The sequence below is a fragment of the Artemia franciscana genome, chromosome 10 (assembly GCF_032884065.1).
Source record: "Artemia franciscana chromosome 10, ASM3288406v1, whole genome shotgun sequence".
Taxonomy (NCBI): domain Eukaryota; kingdom Metazoa; phylum Arthropoda; class Branchiopoda; order Anostraca; family Artemiidae; genus Artemia; species Artemia franciscana.
Genome location: NC_088872.1, coordinates 26,526,679 through 26,550,463, shown reverse-complemented (window position 1 = coordinate 26,550,463; position 23,785 = coordinate 26,526,679). Strand labels below are relative to the sequence as shown.

The 23,785-nt window shown below is 35.9% G+C and overlaps 1 protein-coding gene across 1 annotated transcript; it reads left to right on the top strand.

The window, feature by feature from the left end:
- Positions 1-16: 16 nt before the first annotated feature.
- Positions 17-22,968, top strand: LOC136031995 (uncharacterized). The gene is made up of 4 exons (XM_065712058.1): positions 17-146; positions 14,858-15,144; positions 16,327-16,710; positions 22,712-22,968. The coding sequence occupies exons 1-4, from the start codon at positions 97-99 to the stop codon at positions 22,768-22,770; spliced, it is 780 nt and encodes a 259-aa protein (XP_065568130.1). The 5' UTR covers positions 17-96; the 3' UTR covers positions 22,771-22,968.
- Positions 22,969-23,785: the final 817 nt, after the last annotated feature.

Genomic DNA, 23,785 nt, shown 5'->3' with positions numbered 1-23,785 from the left:
GACTAGCCTCTGACGTCATTTGTGTCTCATAAAACGCTTGGATTAGTCAGATTAGTAATCAGACAAGTAAACGAACACGGGGCAGATGGTAAAATAATGGAACATGAAAACTTAGAAGCTAAAGTTCCAACATCCTTACAATTGATGTAAGCTGTTTGGTATCTATACACTATGTCTCCACTTCTAAGAAAATAATAAAGCTAAAGGAAAATAAGAATATAGCCTAGGCCTAATGCTCATTACCATGACAAAGTACACCCCTTCCTTACCATCCAGATAGCCTATATCCCTAACTGATACGTTTTTTTACAGCTGCAATTGTAGCCTAGCAGTAATATTCTTTCATTAATAGGTGGACCTAGGGTTAGGCCTATTCTTCACCTGTCACCAGCAGACCCAAGCCTTTGTAAAAGAAATGAGGGTAAAGTTGTAGTGCCTGAAAAATTCTGGTAAAATTCCAAAATATGGGCTTTGGATCTAATTTGGTGGTGGGCCTCTCTTGAAGGAAGCACCATAAAATTTTGAAACCCACTTAGAAGAAAATTTAAAACAGGCTACATAGCCTAGTTATATCATCCTAAAAGTGCATCACTTAACTTTATCCCCCCCCCTAGTGGGGAAAATATTTCTCTGGAATTTATATAGCCTATGTAATGCATTTTTCATACAAAACGTTTTGGTACAATTAGGGCAGTTTACACTACTGACCTACAAATAAGGTGAATATATCACTCAATGCCTTCTTTTATGCTCTTGCCAAATATAATAGTCATTTTACTCAGAAATTCAGTTTGAAGCTCATTTGGACCCAGGACTGGATTTAAAGCTTTGATTCTTCTGGGCCCAAGCATTTTTGCTTCTCTGCTTATGCAAGATTTTCAGGGAAATCCCCAAAAATTCAGAGATAGTAGAAGCACTATACAGAATGCAACTGATGTGCCAAAAGTGATGAACAAATGTGGGTATATGTCAATTAAACTGACAATACTCAGTCATTTGTTTGTTGTTGTTTTTTTTTTTTTTCAGTAAAGCACAAATTTTGCTCTGGTCTAAAGTAGGCATGGGGGTACTCCTGTTTATTTTTGCTAGTTTTGAGTTTGACTTGGCTATTTATTGTAATTTCTGTTTGTTTTGAGTTTCATCTATTTATTGATAGTGATTTGTGGTAGTTTTATGCTTTGAAGATTGTTTGACTTAATTTTTGTGCATTCTTGGCTTAATGGAGCTTTTTACTTTTCTTTGAAAAATTTGTCTTATGGAAAAAAGTTTTTAAATTAATTTCTGTTTGTTTTTTTCATTGACATAGTCTTTTTAGGTGGGTGGTACCCATTCCATAAAAAACCTTATTTGCCCAGGGCATAACTTACAATGCTTGTCAATGGGCTCTGGGGGATTGTGTCCACTTTAAGGAAATTATTATATGATTTTTTGGACTAATGGTAACAAAATGACTATTTTGTAATTTCCATTAAATACGTTTTGGGAAAAAAGGATGTCAAGGAGGGGGGCTAGTTGGTCTTGATCATGTTTGACTTGTAAAAAGGAACTATAACTATATGTTTTAAATCAAATGAGCCTCTTCTAAAGTTCACATGCCCACCCCTTCCACAAACACCTTATATGACCCTGGGAATAACTTACAACACTTACCCCCAGACTCTAGGGGATTCTGTCCATCTCAAAGGCCTGATAATATGATCTTTGGACTATTTTTGAATAAATGGCTATCTCAAGATTTTTTATTGGATACAGCTGTGGAAAGTACAACATGGGAGGGGGGTGAGTGTACTGGATCACTTTGACTCTTAAAAAAGGAACTAGAACATCTGATTCCCAATCCAATGAACCCCCTCTGGAGTTTATAAGACTATCCTTTCCATAAAAACCCTATATGCCCTTGGGACATAAGCCACAACCCTTGCACTGAGGTCTGTAGTGTGGGGGGGGGGGTTGTCATCCTCAGAGACATAATTTCCAGGCCTTTCAACTATCCTGAACAAAATGGCAATTTCAAAATTTTTATTTGATCTGTTTTGGGAATTGATAGGCCTGGGGGGGCTTATTACCCTCCAGTGAATTGTGAATATTAACACAGACCCTTTCTATTTACAATTTAATGAGCCTGTTTTGAAGTTTCTAAAACAATAAATGGCCATCTCAAAATTCATATTAGATGCATTTAAGGAAAATATGAAGTTTGGGGGAAGGGATATCTGCCCTCAGATCACTTTGAACCTTTAAAGGACACAAGAACTTCTGATTAACAACCCAATGAGTCCCCCCCTGTGAAGTTAATTATGACCACCCTTTCTATAAAAAATTTATATGCCTCCAGGGGCGTAACTTATAATCATTGCCCTAAGGGTTGTGGGGGGGGGGGTTGTCATACTGAAATACATAGTTTCCAGACCTTTACGCTGCAATGAACAAAACAGCTATCTCAAATTTTTGACTGGATGTGTTTGGGGAAATGGTGAGCGTGGGGGGGGGGGGGGGCTAGTTGCCCTCTTATCACTTTCTACTATTGAAAGAGGTGCTAGCACTCTCAATTTTCAATTTAATGAGCTTCTTCAGAAGTTTCTATGACAACAAATGGCAATCATCCAAATTTCTATAAGATAGATTTCAGGAAAATACAAGGTGAAGGAGGGGGTATCCAAACTGCAATCATTTAGAATCTTAAAAAGGGTACTAGAACTTTTGATTACCAATCCAATGATCCCCCTCTGAAGTTTATATGACCACATTTAATATAAAAACGTTATATGCCCCCAGGACATTACTTACAACCCTTGTCCTGAGGGCTGTGGGGGGTTGTCACCCCCAAAGACATAATTTTCGGACCCCTTAACAGCACTGAAGAAAAAGGTGATCTCAAAACTATGATTGGATGTATTTGGGGGAATAGTGGGAGCGGGGGTTAGTTGCCCTCTTATCACTTTCAACTATTAAAAAAGGCACTAGCCCCTTTAATTTCATATTGAATGAGCCTCTTTTGAAATTTTTTCGACAACAAATGGCCATCTCAAAATTTCTATCAGATACATTTTGGAAAATACGAGGTAGGGGGGGGAGGTATCCACCCTCTGATCACTGAGTCTTAAAGAGGGCACTATAATTTCCGATTACTAATCTAATCAGCCCCCTTCAAAGTTTATATGATCACCCTTTTAATATAAACCTTAAATCCCCTTGGCCATAACTTACAACCCTTACCCTGAGGGCTCTGGGAGGTGTCATCCTTAAAGGCATAATTTCCAGATCTTCAACTATGTTGAACAAAATGGCTATCTCAAAATTTTGATTGAATCTGTTTGGGGAGATGGTAGGCGTTGGAGGATGGTTATTTGCACTCCAATCACTTTCCCCTGAAAAAGGCACTAGTGAAATACTTTCAAATTGAATGAGACCTTTTTGAAGTTTCTACTACAACCCCTTAGATATTAAGTGCCCTGGTCTACCCCCCCCAAAAAAACAGCAACAAATAATACATTCTCCCCACATTGCTGTTTACCTCTGCAGTGCTATTGTGCTGCCTATGATAGGCATCAGATATATATATATATATATATATATATATATATATATATATATATATATATATATATATATATATATATATATATATATATATATATATATATATATATATTTATATATATATATACTATTTGATATTGACTATATATATAATATATTTGATATGACTATATATAATAGTATATATATATATATATATACTATTTGATTCCCAGTTCAGTGGTTTTTATAAATATGATAATCACTAAATTTGCAATTTCGTTACATATACACAAAATTTGCTCATTGTGTGTTTTTTTAATTGGCTTTATTTAACATTTTGAGGCAACTATTCATAAGAAATAAAGCAAAAAGAAAAAAAATGCCAACCTGCAAGACTACCAAACTTTTTTTTTATATAACCTGAGGCTTACCTGGCCCCATTAGGGGAGAGGGAGGCGGGAATGCAACTGCAACACTGATGATCATTACATTTAGAAAAAATATTGAATGGGGCATTGACTGTTGCATGTATCTAATTCAATGTATTTAATTTCTCTCTTGCAGCAGTAATTCTACCATGAGAAAATTGGATTAAATATAAGTTGAAGATTCAAAATGGAATAAAAAGAGAAAGAACAAAAAGTGAAACATGCCTTACTGAAAATAAGACAAGTCACTTTTGATGCATAAATTTGATAGAGAACCGAATTGGCAATTTCAGCAGAAAAATTAATACAAAGAAATATGCAAAGTACTATTTAATATTTGAAGAAATAATTTCTTTAAGCTATGGAATTTGAGTAGGCTAATAAAGAAGACATTTTTTTTTTTAATCCTTGTATTCAGAAAATTTGGCAACTGAGTTGAGAAACATGAACTGAATGTTATGCTCTTATCTTAGTTTCACTACTGACAAACCCAAGGAACCACATGCCACCATATAAGTAAAGGGGAGTACCGGTAATACCATGCCTGGTATGCAGTGATGTTGTGGAACAAATATCCATCACCTCAGCTTGGAACCCCTTTTAGGATCTAAAATGGAATTTGCAACAGCAGAAATTAGTAGGCTGAAGGATTTTGGCCAAGAAGGTCATTGTCCTATTGCTATTCTACATGCCTAAGTGTCTTTTTTGGATATTTTTCTGATTCGCGAAGAAGCTACTTTTATATACCTGTTTCTTTCAATTTCAGAATTTAATAGCCTTGTTCCATATAAAAGCATTAATGTCAAACACTTTGTAGAATGGCGTCCCTGATGGTATAGCTATTAGACCTTTTGACTAACTAGAACACAATGACAATTCCAAAATTTTTGACCATTGTTGAGCAGATTAGGCATCTAAAAAGGACAAGGAGGAGACAGGGAGGCTGGTTGTGATCAAATGTCTCTTCAATATCTTCTCAACATATCTTAAAAGTTTCAACTGAATGCTCTCAGTCGTTCTTTAGGTATTGCTGATATTTCCTTTTTCACAACAAGCAACCACATAGCGTGTTTTGATTGTATTTGGCATCCCTCTCAACATTTTCTTAATGTTTGACTTTAATGCCCTAGGACTTTTTGGAGACTCAGGATCAAATATACCTTCTTATCCAATAAAAATTCTTATATGTCAACAATGGGCAACTTGCATGACTTAAAGCCCTTGTCCTGGAGGCTGTGGGGGGGGGGTCCACCCCTGGAAGCATAGTTATTTGACGTTGTACCATTTTGAACAAAGTGACTATCTCAAAATCTTCATTGGATATATTTGGAGAAAAAGGGCATGGACGAAGGGGGGTTTGTTGCCCTTTGATCACTTTGGAAACCTGGAAAGGGAACTAAAACTTTCGATTTCCAGTCGAGTGAGCTTATGCATTTGATCTGATCAAAATTTGTATCTGATGCATTTGGGGAAAAAAGGCTAAGGGGCTGGTTGCCTTTCGATCACTTGGGCTCTTTAAAAGCGCATTCAAACTTACGATTTTCGATCGAATGGGCCTCCTCCAAAGTTTATGCAGCCACCCCTTCCTTAAACACCTTATATGTTTACAATAAGCACCTTGCATAACTGGCAAAACTTGCCTGGGGGCTGGGGGTTAACTCCTGAAACATACTTATTTGACCTTTGGACTGTTAAAAATAACAATATTATTGTTAATAATAAGGAACTTGCATAACTTACAAAACTTGCCCTGGGGGCCGGAGGTTAACTCCAGAAGCATAGTTATTTGACCTTCGGACTATTTTGAACAAAATGGCTATTTCAAAAATTTGATTGTATGTATTTGGGGAACAAAGGGTGTGAGGGATGCCCTTTAATTACTGTGAACTCTTAAGAAGGGAACTAGAACTTTCGATTTCCAATCGAATGAGCTCCCTCCTAAGTTTAACAACGGTCAACTTGGATAACTTACAGCCCTTGCTGCAGGAGCTGTGGTAGAGGAGGGAGGTTGTCAACCCCAGACGAATAGTTATTTTCCTTTTGGATTATTTTGAACAATATAGCCTTTTCAAAATTTTGGTCTGATCTATTTGGGGAAAACGGGCCGTGGGGGAGGGGCTGGCTGCCCTCTGATCCTTTTTGACGCATAAAAAGGGAACTATCTCCTCTGATTTCCAATCGAATAAGCCCCCTCTGAAGTTTCTACAACCAAAACACCTTATATATTAACAATGAGCAGCTTCCATAATTTACAGCCCTTACTTTGGGGGCTGGAGGTTGTCAAATCTGGAAGCCTAGCTATTAAAATTTCGGACTATTTTGAACAAAATGGTTATCTTAAAATTTTGATTGGAAGCATTTGGAGGAAAAGGGCATGGGGGGAGTAGGTGCCCTCTAATCACTTTTGACTCTTATAAAGGGGACTTTCTGTTTCAGATTGAATGAGCCTCCTCCAAAGGATATACGATCACCCCTTCCATAGAACCTTATATGTTAACAATGGATAATTTGCATACCTTAAAGGCCTTGCCCAGGGGAGTGTGGGGGGTTTTTTCCATCCCAGAGACTAGTTAATTTTTTCTTTTGATTACTAATTTGACTTTGGATTACATTGAAATTTTAATTGGATGCATTTGGGGAAAAAGGTAGTGGGGGAGCTGGTTGCCTTCCAGGGTCACTTGGACTCTTAAAAATGACCCTACAACTTCTCATTTTCAATCGAGTGAGCCACTTCCAAAGTTTACACAACCACCTCTTCCATTAAAACCTTCTATGTTAGCCATGAGCAACTTGCATAACCTACTCCTCTCGCCTTGGGGCTGGAGAGTAGTGTCAAACCCGGAAGCAAAGTTATTTGACCTTTGGACTATTTTGAACATAATGGCTATCTCATAATTTTTATTGGAAGCTATCGTAGAAAAAAGGCGTGGGCGAGGGGGCTGGTTGCCCTCTCGTCACTCTTGAATCTAAAAAGGGGAACTAGAACATTTGGTTCCAAATCGAATGAGCCTCCTCTGATGTTTCTGCAACCACCCTTTCCATAAAACCTTATATATCATCAATGGGTTACTTCATAACTTACAATCCTTTCCCCCAGGCTAGGGGGGGGGGTCAGCCCTGGATGCATAGTAATATGACCTTTGGACAAATTGAATGAGCTTTTGGTTTCAAATTGAATGAGCCTCTTCCGAAGTTTATACAACCGCCTCTTCTATAAAATCTTATATGTTTGTAGTATTATATGTTGTAGACTATTCAAGATCCGAACTTTAAGCCTGGGGCTCTAAAGATTACAGTCTTTACTTTATTAATGTATTATGGATGACATGTATAGACCACATTCAAACAGGAACATAATTTCTAGATTCAGGTCATACTACTTAATATGAGCTGGTGCAATGAATCTTGAAAACTCGTTTTTGACACGATAAAGTAAACCGTTTCATTTGATTTAAAATTGATCATATTCATGGGTATGAGTGCTTATATCAACACTTCGTTTGGAGGGACTTATGGTAATCCATGTCCAACCCTCCTTCGGACCGATAATCTCTCCCCCAACTTTTTGCCCCCCCCCTTTTTTGACTTATGATTTTTTTGAACTTAGAATTTTTATTTTTTTACTTAGAAATTTTTTCAACTTTTCTGGGGGATATAGAAATTTTTAAACTTTTTTTTACATATCTTAAAATGAGATTAAAAATACTTCCAACAAAAGAAATTCATACGTGATATTTCTGAAATACAAAGTTAAGATGATATATGTTAGTCATGATTTTTACTATTAGAAAAATAATGTTTGTAGTGACATTTTTAGTTTTTTACTTAGTTTTTTTTTAACTTTGAAATTTTTCAACTTTTTTTCATGTATTAAAATGACATTAGATGACACAAGATTCACTCAGACACAGACACTACTACCAGCTCGCAAGTGGTATACTAGAGTCTGAAATAGGTGAATTAGGTTTTTACCAAAGTCTGAAAACAATTAATCGGATTTTTCTTAGAGTTAGAGACATATGAAGTGGGGGATTATTAAGATTCAGTCAGACACAGACACTACTATCCGCTCACAAGTGGTAAACTGAAGTCTGAAATAGGTGAATTTGGTTTTTACCAAAATCTGAGAGTGATGAATCGGATTCTTTTTAGAGCTAGAGACAAACTAAGTGAGAATTTATCAAGATTCAGTCAGACATAGACACTACTACCACCTCACAAGTGGTGTACTAGGGTCTGAAATAGGCAAATTAGGTTTTTACCAAAATCTGAAAAACATGAATTGGATTTTTTTAGAGTTAGAGACATATGAAGTGGGAATTTATATAGATTCAGTTAAGACACAAACATTACTACCAGCTCACGCGTTGTATACTAGAGTCTAAAATAGGTGAATTATTTTTTTCACCAAATTCTGAGAGAGATGAATCAGATTCTTTTAGAGTTAGAGCCTCAGAGCCAGATTATTTTTAGAGTTTTATAGACATATTAAATGGGAATTCATCAAGATTCAGTCAGACACAGACACTACTACCAGCTCCCAAGTGGTATACTAGAGTTTAAAATAGATGAACTAGGTTCTCACTAAAGTCTGAGAGAGATGAATCAGATTCATTTTTGAGCTAGAGACATATGAAACACTACTACCAGTTCACAAGAGGTAGACTAGAGCGTTAAATATGTGAGTTAAGTTTTTACCAAAGTCTGAGAGAGACGAATCGGATTCTTTTTAGAGTTAGAGACATATGAAGTGGGAATTTATCAGAATTCATTCATACAAAAACACTACTGCCAGCTCATAAGTGTTATACTAGAGTCTTAAATATGCGAATTAGGTGTCTACTAAAGTCTAAGAGAGATGAACTGGTTTCTTTTTAGATTTAGAGACATACAAATTGGGAATTTATCAAGATTCTGTCAGACAGAGAAGCTACTACCAGCTCACAAGTGGTATACTGGAGTCTGAAATAGGTGAATTAGGTTTTTACCAAAGTCTGAGAGAGATGAATTGAAGTCTTTTTAGAGTTAGAGACATATAAAGTGGGAATTTATCAAGATTCAGTCAAACACAAACACTAATTCCAGCTCAGAAGTGGTATACTAGAGTATGAAATAGACACAGACATTACTACCAGCTCACAAGTAGTATACTAGCGTCTGAAATAGGCGAATTAGGTTTTTACCAAAGTCAGAGAGAGATGAATCAGATGTTTTTTATAGTTATAGATATATGAAGTGGGAATTTATCAAGGTTCAGTCTGACAAAGACACTACTATCATCTCACAAGTGGTGTACTAGGGTCTGAAATAGGCAAATTAGGTTTTTACCAAAATCTGAAAAACATGAATTGGATTTTTTTAGAGTTAGAGACATATGAAGTGGGAATTTATATAGATTCAGTTAAGACACAAACATTACTACCAGCTCACGCGTTGTATACTAGAGTCTAAAATAGGTGAATTATTTTTTTCACCAAATTCTGAGAGAGATGAATCAGATTCTTTTAGAGTTAGAGCCTCAGAGCCAGATTATTTTTAGAGTTTTATAGACATATTAAATGGGAATTCATCAAGATTCAGTCAGACACAGACACTACTACCAGCTCCCAAGTGGTATACTAGAGTCTAAAATAGATGAACTAGGTTTTCACTAAAGTCTGAGAGAGATGAATCAGATTCATTTTTGAGTTAGAGACATATGAAACACTACTACCGGTTCACAAGAGGTAGACTAGAGCGTGAAATATGTGAGTTAAGTTTTTACCAAAGTCTGAGAGAGACGAATCGGATATTGTACTAAATTGTACTAACTCATATCACAAGTGTTGTACTAAAATGTGATATAGGTGAATTAGGTTTTTACAAAAGTGTGAAAGCGGTGAATCGGATTGTTTTTAGAGTTAGAGACATATGAAGTGTATTACCAGCTCACAAGTGGTATCTGAAATATGTGATTTAGGTTTTTACAAAGTCTGAGAGAGATGAATTGGATTCTTTTTAGACTTAGAGACATATGAAGTGGGAATTTATCAAGATTCAGTCAGACATAAACTATTGCCAGCTCATAAGTGGTAACTGAAATATGTGATATAGGTTTTTACAAAGCCTGAGAGAGATGAATTGGATTCTTTTTAGAATAAGAGACATAAGAAGTGGGGAATTTATTAAGATTTAGTCGGAGACAGACACTAGTACCAGCTCAGGTATGGTTCTCGTACAAGCTACGACGGGACTTAAAATCTCTTTATTTTAGTTTTATTGGTTGTTTGTTGTTGTAAATCTTTTTTATTTGATATATTTACGTTTTGCTGAGGACGGTCCTTGGACATAAAGCCAAATTATTGATTCTAATTAGAATGCCACTGTCTTATGAAAATAATTATCTGTTGTTATTCTTGTTTTTGGTTTTTCTGAAGAAAAGGCCATGTGGTCTTTTGAGCTATTTATTTCTAAAATAGATGAATGAGGTTTCTACCAAAGTTTGAGAAATATGAATTGGATGCTTTTTAGAGTTAAAGACAACTGAAGTGGAAATTTATCAAGATTCATTCTGAGAACAAACACTACTACCAGCTCACAAGTGGTATACTAGAGTCTAAAATAGGTGAATCAGGTTCTTACCAAAGTCTTAGAGAGATGAATGGGATTCTTTCTAGAGTTTGAGATATACGAAGTGGGAATTTGTCAAGATTCAGTCAGACACAGACACTTCTACCAGCTCACAAGTGGTATACTAGATTCTGAAAAAGGTGAATTAGGTTTTTATCAAAGTCTGAGAGAGATGAATCAGATTATTTTTAAATTTAAAGATTTATGAAGTGGGAATTTATCAAGATCTATTCAGACAAATACACTACTATCATCTCACAAGTGTTTTACTAAAGTCTGATATAGGTGAATTAGGTTTTTACGAAAGTCTGAGAGCGGTGAATCGGATTCTTTTTCGAGTTAGAGACATATGAAGAGGAAAGATACCAAGATTCAGTCAGACACAGACACTACTAACGTCTAACAAGTGGTATTCTAGAATTTGGAAAAGGTGAATTAGGTTTTTACCAAAGTCTGAGAGAGATGAATTGGGTTCTTTTTAGAGTTAGAGACATATGAATTAGGAATTTATCAAGGCTCAGTCAGAAACAGACACTACTACCAACCCACAAGTGGCCTGGAATAGGTAAATAGACTTCATCAAGATTCAGTCAGACATAAAGTATTACCAGCTCACAACTGGTATCTGAAATATGTGATTTAGGTTTTTACAAAGTCAAAGAGAGATGAATTGGATTTTCTTTAGAGTAAGAGACAAATGATGTGGGAATTTATTAAGATTTAATCAGAGACAGACACTACTACCAGCTCAGTTACGATTTTCGTACAAACTACGATGGGCCAAATTGAAATAATGCTACAAAAGCTACAAGCTACAAGCTACTAATTGAAATTATGATAATATACACTAAATAGATATGATGTGGCCTACGCATATATTGCTCATTTTTAGTTCTTTTTGCTCATTGGTTATTTTCTCCTGCTCATTGAAGTGATCTGTCAAGGCATCAGGAAGGGTTCTTGGAGTCCCCATTTATTGATATTAAATCCTAAGGGAATCACCTTAATATTGGTAGTGTTTATTGATCTCTAAGTGAATCCATTCCTTCATTTGTTCAGTTCCATAATGAGCTTTTCAAGACAATACGAATTCATCCGTTTGAGCTTATCATAATGGGTGGTTTGAGCTAGAACTTAATCTTGCATCCCAAGTGACGATGGATTTTCTTTCAAATTTGTTTACCTCTTGAGTTTTACCAACAATATGCCTCCCAACACGTGTAACTATGATTAAAGCTTCCTTGATCGACCAAATTTTCTCCAACTGTCCAGTTGAGACAGTTAGCTTGCGATGGTCTCTGATGTTATTAGGCTACGTTTTGCAAGATATTTCTTAATACTGGTAATGCAATGATCCTGTATAAACCCGAGTATTGGATGGAGTAAGCAAATCAGTATAGGATGAAAAGAGGTGGCTCTTATCGTGTATATTTCTAAAGATCTTCTCCACACTATCAGGATATAAGTTTCAAGCTGTTCAAGAAAAATTTTGGACGCTCTTTTTGTTCAATTTCTGAACTAAAAAATAGTTTTTTAACTTTTTCTGTGAATTAGGATCCCTCAGCTAAAGGATTACGGATACGTGTTTCAATCCAATCGGGAAAAATTGGTTAGCCTATTTTCAATCCTCGTTTTAGGGGAACCCATGCCCCTAACCTTAACATTTTCATTTGTACATGAGGATTCCCTTGGCCCGTGAAAGTGTAAGTTTCAAGTTTTTCCGAAAAAAAGTTTTTTTTACCCCTTTTTCAGTCCATTTTACGCCAATCAATTTCTTTCCAGTTTGTGTTTTTGTGTATTGGGCCCCCCTGGCCCAAGAAATCAGAGATAAACGTTTCACTCCAATCTAACACAAATTTTTTGGCCTATTTTCAGTTTTATTTTAGGTGAACTCGTGTCCTAATCTTAAAATCTGGTTTTGCATTTGGATCCCCTTGGCCCAGGAACTTGTATACCGTACGGAAGTTTCCTGCTGCTTAAAGAAGAAAGTTTTTTGGGCCCAGTTTTTTGGCAGGCCGGAATTTTTATTCAATTTTATCTGGTTTGCATTGGGATCCCCTTGGCCGAGGGACTTACGGTTATTAGTTTCAAGCCAAGCACAAAACAAATTTCATTTTTTTCAACCCTATTTTGGGGGCCCAAATTAAGATTGTGTTGTAAATTAACATCGCCCTTACCGAAGTTAATGCGAATATGGGGTTCAAGCCGAACAGAGACGGAAAGTTTTTCCGCCCATTTTCAAACTCTTTAATGCCCTTCCCCATCACCTAAAAATATGAGGCTGTTTTGGCTTAGGGAATGATTCCCGAAAATTCAAGGTCGATCAGATATCCCCGACACACCCATCATCATTTTTCCACAATAAAGTAAATTTGGGAACAACAGGAATAAACTAGATTACGTTGCATGGGTAACGTGAGGTGTTGCGGCAACCTTTGTTCGGCTTCGCCGAGTAAAGTGTTCCGAGAGCAACACTTTGGTTTTGTTTCCTTGCTTCAATTACACGCTGAAGTTGTTAATCTGTAAGGATCTTAAAATAAATACTAGGTACAACAACTTGCAAAAGTTGCAAACCACTCATTGCAACTATCAAAAGTTGCAAACCCCTCATCGCTGAATATGATTGTAGCCTAACAGCCAATTATTACTGACATGTCCCATACATGTCTTACCACTAGAACTAAATTGGTTTTACCATCAAATACATCAGACACAAATAATAGGTACACCAACTAGCAAAAGTTGCGAACCCCTCATTGCCGAAGATGATTATTAGCTAACAACCGACTGCTGCTTAAAACCCCCCTCTATGTCTCACAATTGGTATCGGCCTATTTCTGGTTTCAGTGTGTACCTTACTACTGAAGTTGTTAACCCCTTTAAACTTTCAAACTGGTATATTTCATGAAGGAATTTTTCTATCAAAAATGGATGACATATACTTTGTTCAGCTCATCAAGAGCTATCGATTACTGTCGAAAAAAAATCTATCTGTCTTAGTTCAAAAGTTGACTTTTTTGCCGTAGGCCAAGTTTCTAAAGTCGATCACTTAGAAAGGAGCAAAGGATAAACTTTAATTTCTCTAGCAATGAGAGAATTTGTAAAGTTTAAGAGACATATCTCCTAATTTCTCTACCGCAATCCCAAGTGCGTAAAACCCAATGATAAATCCAGCTGAAATCACGAACAGAAATGGGTAGAAACGATAGATTTTTGGCCCCAGGCAAGAATTCTACAATGCTTCCAAAATGCAACGTCATATTCATCAATTCGGTCTAAGGTTCACACTTTCCGCAAAGCTCAGAGGTTAGACCCTTATCACTTCCTAGGACTAAACTGAAATCGGGGTGCTAGGAATAAAAAAAAACACGACAAAACCAAAGTGTTGCTCTCGCAATACAACTAGTGACATTACTCTTTGCTAATACTACAATGGCGCATAGACTCCTATTCTCTAAGTTGTTCCTATGTCCTAAAGTAAAATTTACAAAGAAGGCTGAAAATATCTTCAACAAGACAATGAATATTATTATTAATATAGAGAAGTAGAAGAACTACTAGAAGAAATCAAAGAATTCGTTTCAAATCTTTCATTTAAGTTGAAAACGAAAGATTTTTTTTTGTAGAGAGAGTCTTTAGTAGTTTAGTTTGTATGTTTTTGTTTTCTTATTTTCGTCATGACTTGGGCTTTGTTGTTTCTATGAATAGTGTTTATTGATAGTGTTTTCCTAAGTTATAGCTATGTAATGTTCAGGATAGCATCTTGGTCGAATGGTATGTTTATTAAGTCCTGGGTCCTCTCATAATGTTTATTTTGTGAAATACAGGGTTAAGTCTGAAGAATACTCGTAACGAATTTGGTGCCAACACGTGCGAACAATTTCTCAGGTCTACAAAAAAAGACAAACTCATATTTGATGATTTTTTTTTGTGGTAGCTTATTAAAGTAATCCTGGTAGTTTTGTTACGTATAATTTTTGTTATTATTATTTTTCTTTTACCATTTGATGCCAATTGACAAATGCGAATTGTGCACGCAATGGCTGCAGTAAGTAATATATGATGTTTTTGTTGATTTACTCGCAAATCAAAATATATCAAATTAGAGCTCTCATATATTGCAGGGACATTATAACATCCATGATTAATCAGAAAAGTGGCAGTGATAAGAGATCTGTTTTTAAATCTGTAATGAAACTTCAAGGCGACTATTGTAAACAAACTGCATAAGAAAGGTCCATTTTGCTCTAGCTGGCTCTTTACTGCTAGTACCATAATATTTTTTCTATTTAATTTAGAGCTATTAGAGTGACTGTCGACAATGTTAAATTGAAACGGATCAGCAATGAAAATCTCTCATGTCTGCCAAGTCGTTTGAAACAGTCAGTTTTGGAAAAGTTGCAGATATCCGGCTTCTACAATGTAACACTTTCTCAAGTTTTTGCCTTACTCAACCCATACATGACTTGTATTGATTTAAGTAACTTTGAAGCAACCGATGCAGACCTTCTGAAGCTCATTCCGTTTTCGAAGAGACTTCAGAGTTTCGCCGTCAACCATTGTCATGGCTCACCAACTGTATCAGGTTCGATTTCATTTGCCTTTTATATATATTAAAACATACACATACACAGAAAGTGATACAAGAAATTTCGTCTTATTTTTCATACTGCTGTGATCTGTCTTGGCCAGCTGTATTTCAGTTTGTAATGTTTACAGCTGGCAATTTTGAATTAAGATGCTATTGGTGCATCATCAAGGAATTAATGATGATGCAGATCTTGCCAGGAAATAAAAAATAATTCCGTCTAAAGTCTGTTTGCCTTTCCACCACTAATAGGGAAAAACTTGAAAAAAAAGAGGAATAGCACAGAAGTGTGTAGAATTCCCAATACTTTGCCTAAACTGCGCTCTTTTTAAGAATTAGACTGTTATGAACACTTTATTTTTTACCCTCAATATTCATTTTCTGGTTGTATTGTGATTGTATTCATCTGTGCTATTATGAATTTTAACCATGGTCTAGAGCAGAAATAAAGCCACATAATAATTTTAACTTAGAATAACCATAAATTACAACCAATGATCAATCGAAATCCCTGAAAGAACAGAAATTAAAATGAATAATCATATCTGACATAAAGATATACGATTTTATCTGAGTTTGATACCATTGTTGGCCCAGCTTTTGAATATTTTTTTTTTATATCATATCTACTCGAGGAATTGCAAAGGCTTAACGTCCCAAAATAGGAATCTGGACGGAGAATTTTAAAAGCTGCAAAATTATTTTAATTCAGTTTGTCTTTTAACGGACAAATTCGTTTCTTTTTTCTTTATAACACGGGCAGCTTTTTCTTAGCTTCAAAGTACAACGAAACATCAATGCTGAAGTTTAATTTAAAAATTTGTTCTTTTGACAAGCATAAAATAAATTTCGGTTTTTAGAGAAAAGATTAATTCCTGAAAATTTTGAGAATCAACTGAGACACTGGAAATAGTGAAGACCCGTCAACCTAGCGTGCATAGTATGGGGGACGGAGTATAAACATACATTTTCTAAGATATTATTACAACGCTTACAGAGTTGGTGCTGACAAACTATCTCGAGAGTGTGCTAGTTATTGACTTTTTAAATAGAAATAAAAAGCAAACTTATTTGTAGTATTTCTTTGTTCTAACATTTCTTGTTAGGACACAAAATACTACGGATAAGTTTGCCTCTTATTTATTACTAGTTGTGCTAAAAGGTTTACTTTTCTTTAAGGAATGTGCTCATTCTTATCCAGATGCAGCGTTCTGAGGAGCGCTAGCCTGACCAACTTCGAGGAATCAATCGATGATGTTCTGGCTATAATTGGAAACACATTAAAAAATTTACAAATTTTAGACATTTCTGGGTGTAAAAGTTTTTCAATCTGTGGGATTGCCTCTATATCAACCTTAGAAATGATTGAGGCCATGAATCTTTCCAGAACTTGCCTGGACGATCAGATGACTGATAAAATGATAACGAATTCAGTTGGAAGGTCAATAAAAGAATTTCGCTGCGATGATTGTGCCAATTTAACATTACTGAGCATAGAAGCTTTATATTATTTGCCCAACTTGGAATTCATTAGCTTTCGGAGATGTTCAAGAGTTAAAGCAGGTGATTATAGACCCAACTCTTTTAAAGATAGTTTTTAAAACAAGTGCATTCGCAAGACTTCATTTGTTAAGGGCCTGTGGGATGTTTTTGCAGTCATTGTATTAGAACAGACGTGTTTCTAAGTAATTTTCTAATTCTGATTGGGGTCGCCTGAATTCCCCATGTTCATTATCTGGCAGCACTGCTATATATAACTTGTCCATCATAATCCATTCTGTTCAAATGACTTGAACTAACTGCACGCCTATTTGCCAAAGAGCTTAATTACCTGACGACCGTTGGGGTAATTACGCTATTTGCTATTAATCATTGCAGACTTTGAAAGTAGGTTAGATTCATAATAAAAGTATCAAGTTCTGTCAAATACCCCATGCCCACCCCAAGATTTTGCCCAAATGGCGCCTCTGGACATCACTTTTATGAGCACATTTCGAGAGCTTACATACGTCATTTTTGCCACAGGAGTAGTTGTACCGTTTTTAGTGTCTATGACGGAGGTAAAATCAAACAGTCCGTGGTAATGAACTATTGTAAGGAGCGCCCTGGTTCAATAGTAGCCGAAACTCTAGAAATGGAATTTGATACCAATAAATACATCAAAAGAATCGGATTTTGATGCTGATTTTAAATGTATAAGTTTATCAGGTTTAGTCTTACCCATCAAAAGTTACGAGCCTGAGAAAATTTGCCTTATTTTCGAAAAAGGGGGAAACTCCCCCTAAGAGTCATAGAATCTTAATGAAAATCACACCATCAGGTTCAGTGTATCTGTGAATCCCACTGTAGAAGTTTCAAGCTCCTATCTGCAAAAACGTGGAATTTTGTATTTTTTTGCCAGAAGAAAGATCACGGATGCGTGTTAATTTGTTTTGTTTTGTTTTGTTTTTTGTCTTCCCCGGGGTAATCGTATCGACCCAGTGGTCCTAGAATGTCGCGATAGGTTTCATTCTAACGGAAATTAAAAGGTATGGTGCCATTTTTAAGTGACCGAAAAAATTGGAGGGCAACTAGGTCCCCTCCCACGCTCTTTTTTCCAGAGTCACCGGATACAAATTTTGAGACAGCCATTTTGTTCAGAATAGTCAAAAAACCTAATAACTATGTCTTTGAGAACGACTTAATCCCCAACTGCCCCGTGGAAAGAGTTGCAAGTTATGAACTTTGCCGATTGTTTAGGCCTACATATAGCATTTTTTTTGGGAAGTATGCAGACGTTTTCAGGGGTATAACTTTTCTGGTGGTACGGGGGGGGGGGTTATGGGGGTGCCCCATGCCCACCCCAAGATTTTGCCCAAATGGCGCCTCTGGACGTCACTTTTATGAGCACATTTCGAGAGCTTACATACGTCATTTTTGCCACAGGAGTAGTTGTACCGTTTTTAGTGTCTATGACGGAGGTAAAATCAAACAGTCCGTGGTAATGAACTATTGTAAGGAGCGCCCTGGTTCAAAAGTAACCGAAACTCTAGAAATTGAATTTGATACCAATAAATACATCAAAAGAATCGGATTTTGATGCTGGTTTTAAATGTATTAGTTTATCAGGTTTAGTCTTACCCATCAAAAGTTACGAGCCTGAGAAAATTTGCCTTATTTTCGAAAAAGGGGGAAACTCCCCCTAAGAGTCATAGAATCTTAATGAAAATCACACCATCAGGTTCAGTGTGTCTGTGAATCCTACTGTAGAAGTTTCAAGCTCCTATCTGCAAAAACGTGGAATTTTGTATTTTTTCGCCAGAAGAAAGATCACGGATGCGTGTTAATTTGTTTTGTTTTGTTTTGTTTTTTGTCTTCCCCGGGGTAATCGTATCGACCCAGTGGTCCTAGAATGTCGCGATAGGGCTCATTCTAACGGAAATTAAAAGGTCTGGTGCCATTTTAAGTGACCGAAAAAATTGGAGGGCAACTAGGTCCCCTCCCACGCTCATTTTTTTTCCAGAGTCACCGGATAAAAATTTTGAGACAGCCATTTTGTTCAGAATAGTCAAAAAACCTAATAACTATGTCTTTGAGGACGACTTAATCCCCCACTGCCCCGGGGAAAGAGTTGCAAGTTATGAACTTTGCCTATTGTTTAGGCCTACATATAGCATTGATTTTTGGGAAGTATGCAGACGTTTTCAGGAGTTTAACTTTTCTGGTGGTAGGGGGGGGGGGTTGTGTGGGAGGAATTTATCATGGAGGAAGAGAGTGGATTTTCCAGCATTATTTAAAAAAAAACAATGAGAAATTAAATAAAAAACAAGTTTTTTCAACTGAAAGTAAGAAGCAACATTAAAACTTAAAACGGACAGAAACTATTCCATATATGAGAGGGCTCGTTTCCTCCTCAATACCTCGCTCTTTACGCTGAACCATTTTTAGTAATCTCAAAAGAGCTATTTATTCTAATTAAACGGCCTTTGTGATTCAGGGGTCATTTTTAAGGAATTGGAACAAAATTCGAACTTTCAAACAGTTCGTGGTAACGAACTGTAGTAAGGAGCGACCCGGCTCAGTAGTAACCAAAACTCTAAAAAATGGAATATTGGTACCAATAGCTACATCAAAAGAATCTCATTTTAATGCTGATTTTAAATATATAAGTTTCATCAAGTTTAGTCTTACCCATCAAAAGTTACGAGCCTGAGAATATTTGCGTTATTTTAGAAAATAGGGGAAAACGCCCCCTAAAAGTCATAGAATCTTAACGAAAATCACACCATCAGATTTAGCGTGTCAGAGAACCCTACCGTAGAAGTTTCAAGCTCCTATCTACAAAAATGTGGAATTTTATATTTTTTGCCAGAAGTCAGATCATGGATGCGTGTTTATTTGTTTGTTTGTTTTTTTTCTTCTTTTTTTCCCCAGGAGTGATCATATTGACCCAGTTGTCCTGGAATGTTGCGAGAGGGCTCATTCTAACGGAAATGAAAAGTTCTAGTGCCCTTTTTAAGTGACCAAAAAAATTGGAGGGCACCTAGGCCCCCTCCCACGCTAATTATTTTCCCAAAGTCAACGGATCAAAATTCTGAGATAGCCATATTATTCACCGTAGTCGAAAAACCTTATAACTATGTCTTTGGGGACGACTTACTCCCCCACAGTCCCCGTGGGAGGGGTTACAAGTTCAAAACTTTCACCAGTGCTTACATATAGTAATGGTTATTGGGAAGTGTACAGGCGTTTTCAGGAGGATTTTTTGGTTGGAGGCAGGGGTTGAGAAGAGGGGATATGCTGGGGAACTTTCCATCGAGGAATTTTTCATGGGGGATGAAAATTTCCATGAAGAAAGTGTAGGATTTACTAGCATTACTTAAAAGAAAACAATGAAAAAATAAATGTGAAAAACTTTTTCCAGCTGGAAGTAAGCAGCAGCATTAAAACTTAAAACGAACAGAAATTATTACCCATATGAGGGGCTCACCTCCTCCTATTACCTCGCTCTTTACGCTAAAGTATTTTTAGTAATTTCAACTATTTATTCTGCGGCTTTTGTGATTCAGGGGTCATTCTTAATGAATTGGGACAAAATTTAAGCTTTAGTGTAAAGAACGAGGTACTGACGAGGGGGCGAACCCCCTCATATATGTAATAAAAACATGAGAATACAAAAGTGCTTTACGTAAGCTAATTTATAAGTTACGTATATCTCTTACTTATAAAAAGATTCGTTAAAAGTTAAAAGTTCTTGTTGTCTTTTCAATTAACCGAAAATCGGAGGGCAACTAGATTTCCTCCCCCGCTCATTTTTCTCAAAATTATGAGAAAGCCATTTAGCCAAAAAAAAATAAATATACAAATTTCGTTTTAATTATTCCTCTGCGGAGAGCCAAAATCAAAACATGCATTGATTCAAAAACGTTCAGAAATTAAAAAAAAAACAAGTTTTTTAAATGAAAGTAAGGAGCGACATTTAAAACGAACAGAAATTACTCCGTATATGAAAGGGGCTTTTCCTTCTCAACGCCCCGCTCTTTACGCTAAAGTTTTTTACTGTTTTAAAATGTAGAGTTAAGAGAAAGAGTCAAACTTTAGCGTAAAGAGCGGGGCGTTGAGAAGGAAAAGCCCCTTTCATATACGGAGTAATTTCTGTTCTTTTTAAGTTTTAATGTCGCTCCTTACTTTCATTTAAAAAACTTGTTTTTTTATTTAATAGTGTAAAGAGAGAGGTATTGACGAGGGGGTGAGCGAGCCCCCTCATGTACGTAATAAGAATATATGGATATAGAAGTTCGGTTACGTAAGTTAATTCGTAAGCTACGTATATTTATTACTAATTAAAACGTTCGTAAATAAAATCAAAAGTTCTAATGGCCTTTTTAAGTAAAAAAAAATTTGAGGGCAACTAGGCCCCCTCCCCCGCCCCTTTTATTCTCAAAATCGTCCGATAAAAACTTTACGTGGAGTTACGTGGGAGGATCTTTCCATGGAGGAAGAGAATTTCTATGAAGGGGGCGCTGGATTTTCCAGCATTATTAAAAAAAAACAATGAGAAAGTAAATTAAAAAACAATTTTTTTAACTAAAGTAAGGATCGACATTAAAACTTAAAACGAACAGAAGTTATTCCGTAAATGAAAGGAGCTGTAAAGACGCCCCGCTCTTTATGCTAAGGTTTGACTCTTTGTCACAGTTTTACTTTTTAAAACAATAAAAAACTATGTTTATATATATATATATGTTATATATGTAAGTGAAAATGCAAATGCAAGGGAAAATTTCAAGAAAGTAAACAGACCCCACACCGGGGATAGGGGAGGTGATTTCATGAAAAATCCATACATCTCGAACTATTGCCAAGATTTCAGCTGCAAAATATGCTGCCAAATATAACGCACAAAGAATTCCAGTGAAAACAAACCCACTAGGTGTATATGCCAGAATCAATACCCTACTTATACCGTCGCTGGGCGGGTCCCGTGTCCCCGTGAATTTTGGTACAAACTAATACGAGAGTTTCACCAGTAACTCGGCGCTCCAGAATATCCTGACAATCTCTCATCATAGTGAAAATTTTAATCAACCGGAAAAATCAAACATTTCTCGACAAAACCTATTTTTTGCTTTTTAATAAGTATTCCCAATTTCAGTATTATGTAGTATTGCATTGTAGTGCATAAAACACATTTTTTCTGCCTTCCTGAAATAGCATTTTCCATTTTGAAAAAAAAAGTGTGGTTTATCTTTCATGCGGAGGCTTCAATACAAACATCCGTAGTCCATAAGTTTTATTCATTTACAAATTTCAGATGTCCAGTATAAAATAAATCCAATATTTTGTGTTGTTTCCATAAATTAAGTTTTTATCCCCGAGATATGATCACAATAACGTAGTTTGAGTAGGTTGCTTGTTTTCAGGAACACATATTTTCTGTGCTCTCCTTGAATCATTCTAAAGCTATAACTTAAAGTAGTTTTAAGCAGTAGCTATAAAAAATAGTTTATCTAGCGAAAATTCTCTAAATAATCCTAAAAGCACTTGTTTTTTTGCACGGTTGATTACAGTTTTGTGAATTCCTTCAAGCATTTGAAAAAGTTGTATATTTGATATAATTTAAATGCCTTGACTCAAGCAGATCAAAGATTACCAGTCTGAAAGGCTGCTTAACGAGAAATTTCTGGAGAAGCAACTGCAATACTAGGTGCACAACAAGGCTAATGTTGGAGTCGTAAATCTAATCTTGGATATTTTAAGGACTAAGATATTAATTAGTCATTATATGCTATACATAGACAATATAAGAAATGCTTACAATGATCAGACAGTTTAATCTAAGCGTAGTGATTAACCATGATGTTCTTGATTTTTTAAGAGTTAGAATATGTTGAAATATGTCAGGATCATATAGTATATTTATCAAACTGCCCAATTTTATTGTACATTGCTCATATTGTGTGTATGTTAGTAATAATATTTAGATTTAATATAAAAGGTTACAATACCCTTTTGGGACTTGTAATATATTTTTATTTTATTGTTATTATTTTTTCGTATTGTATTGTTTTCTTTCCTTTTTCAGGTGAAATTAGACAACCCAATAGACAGCTGAGAAACATCGCTTATAGCATTGGTATTTAATTGTGAGCTTTTACCGGCATTTATTTTTGTTGAGTTGGTGCTTTGTTCTTATAATGGCTGGCATCCCAGCATAAACATTCCAAAATAATGAGATTTTAGCTCAGGTTACATTATTGCTTGCACTTTTCAACTCTTCCTTTTTTTTGATGTTGCAGTGTTATAAATTTTATGTTTTCTTGAATATAATTTAAATATAAAGCACAATTAACTCCTTTAACCCTGCAAGCAAAGGGGTATTTGGGCGTTTAACCCTTCGCTCCGTACAACCTGTTTTTTATTTGTGTCATGCTCATCTTCCAGTGATTTCAAGGGTAAAAAAGCTTTTGGCCTCTCCCCTTAGTCCTCCTTATCCAACTTCTAATTTACTGTCGATCAATGCATTACGTTTATCAGACATTTTTACAAATAAGCTAACCATATTTGTCTTTTTTGGACTAAATAAACAAAGCAAGCTGAGGGATGTGGCAAAAAGCCCACAAAACGGGCATGGCTGGAAAAACAGACAGTTCTTTGGCTAGTAAAGTATATTTATTTGAATAAAATTGCTATTTAAGAAAGTGTTGTGCTAGAATATCATGATCAATAATGTGCTGGGTGAGAAGGTAAAATATTGGCATATGAAATTTCATATCGATTACCGAGTAGTTCAATATTGGTGGTTAGTATCAGGTCTAGTTGTCTTTTTAAGTTTAGTTTTTACCTTGAAGATGCTATGAAGTCCTTAAGTAGAATTGAATTTTTCCTGCCTGGTTCTATCGCTTAGACTAGGAATAATTGAAGGTGAAGATGTTTTGATGGGTAACAAGACGATTTGTTACACACTTGGGTAGTTGGGTAGTAATATTAGTAAAGGAGGTGGATGTAGTGAAAGTATAAAAAGTAGAATAACGAGACCTAGTGTGTTTTTTCATAGTTTGGAAGAAAAGGAAGATAAATCCTATGAACCAAGATTGGAATATTGGAAGCTACAGTCATGATAGCTGTGTGGACAGTGGACATGGGTGCCTCAGAAAAC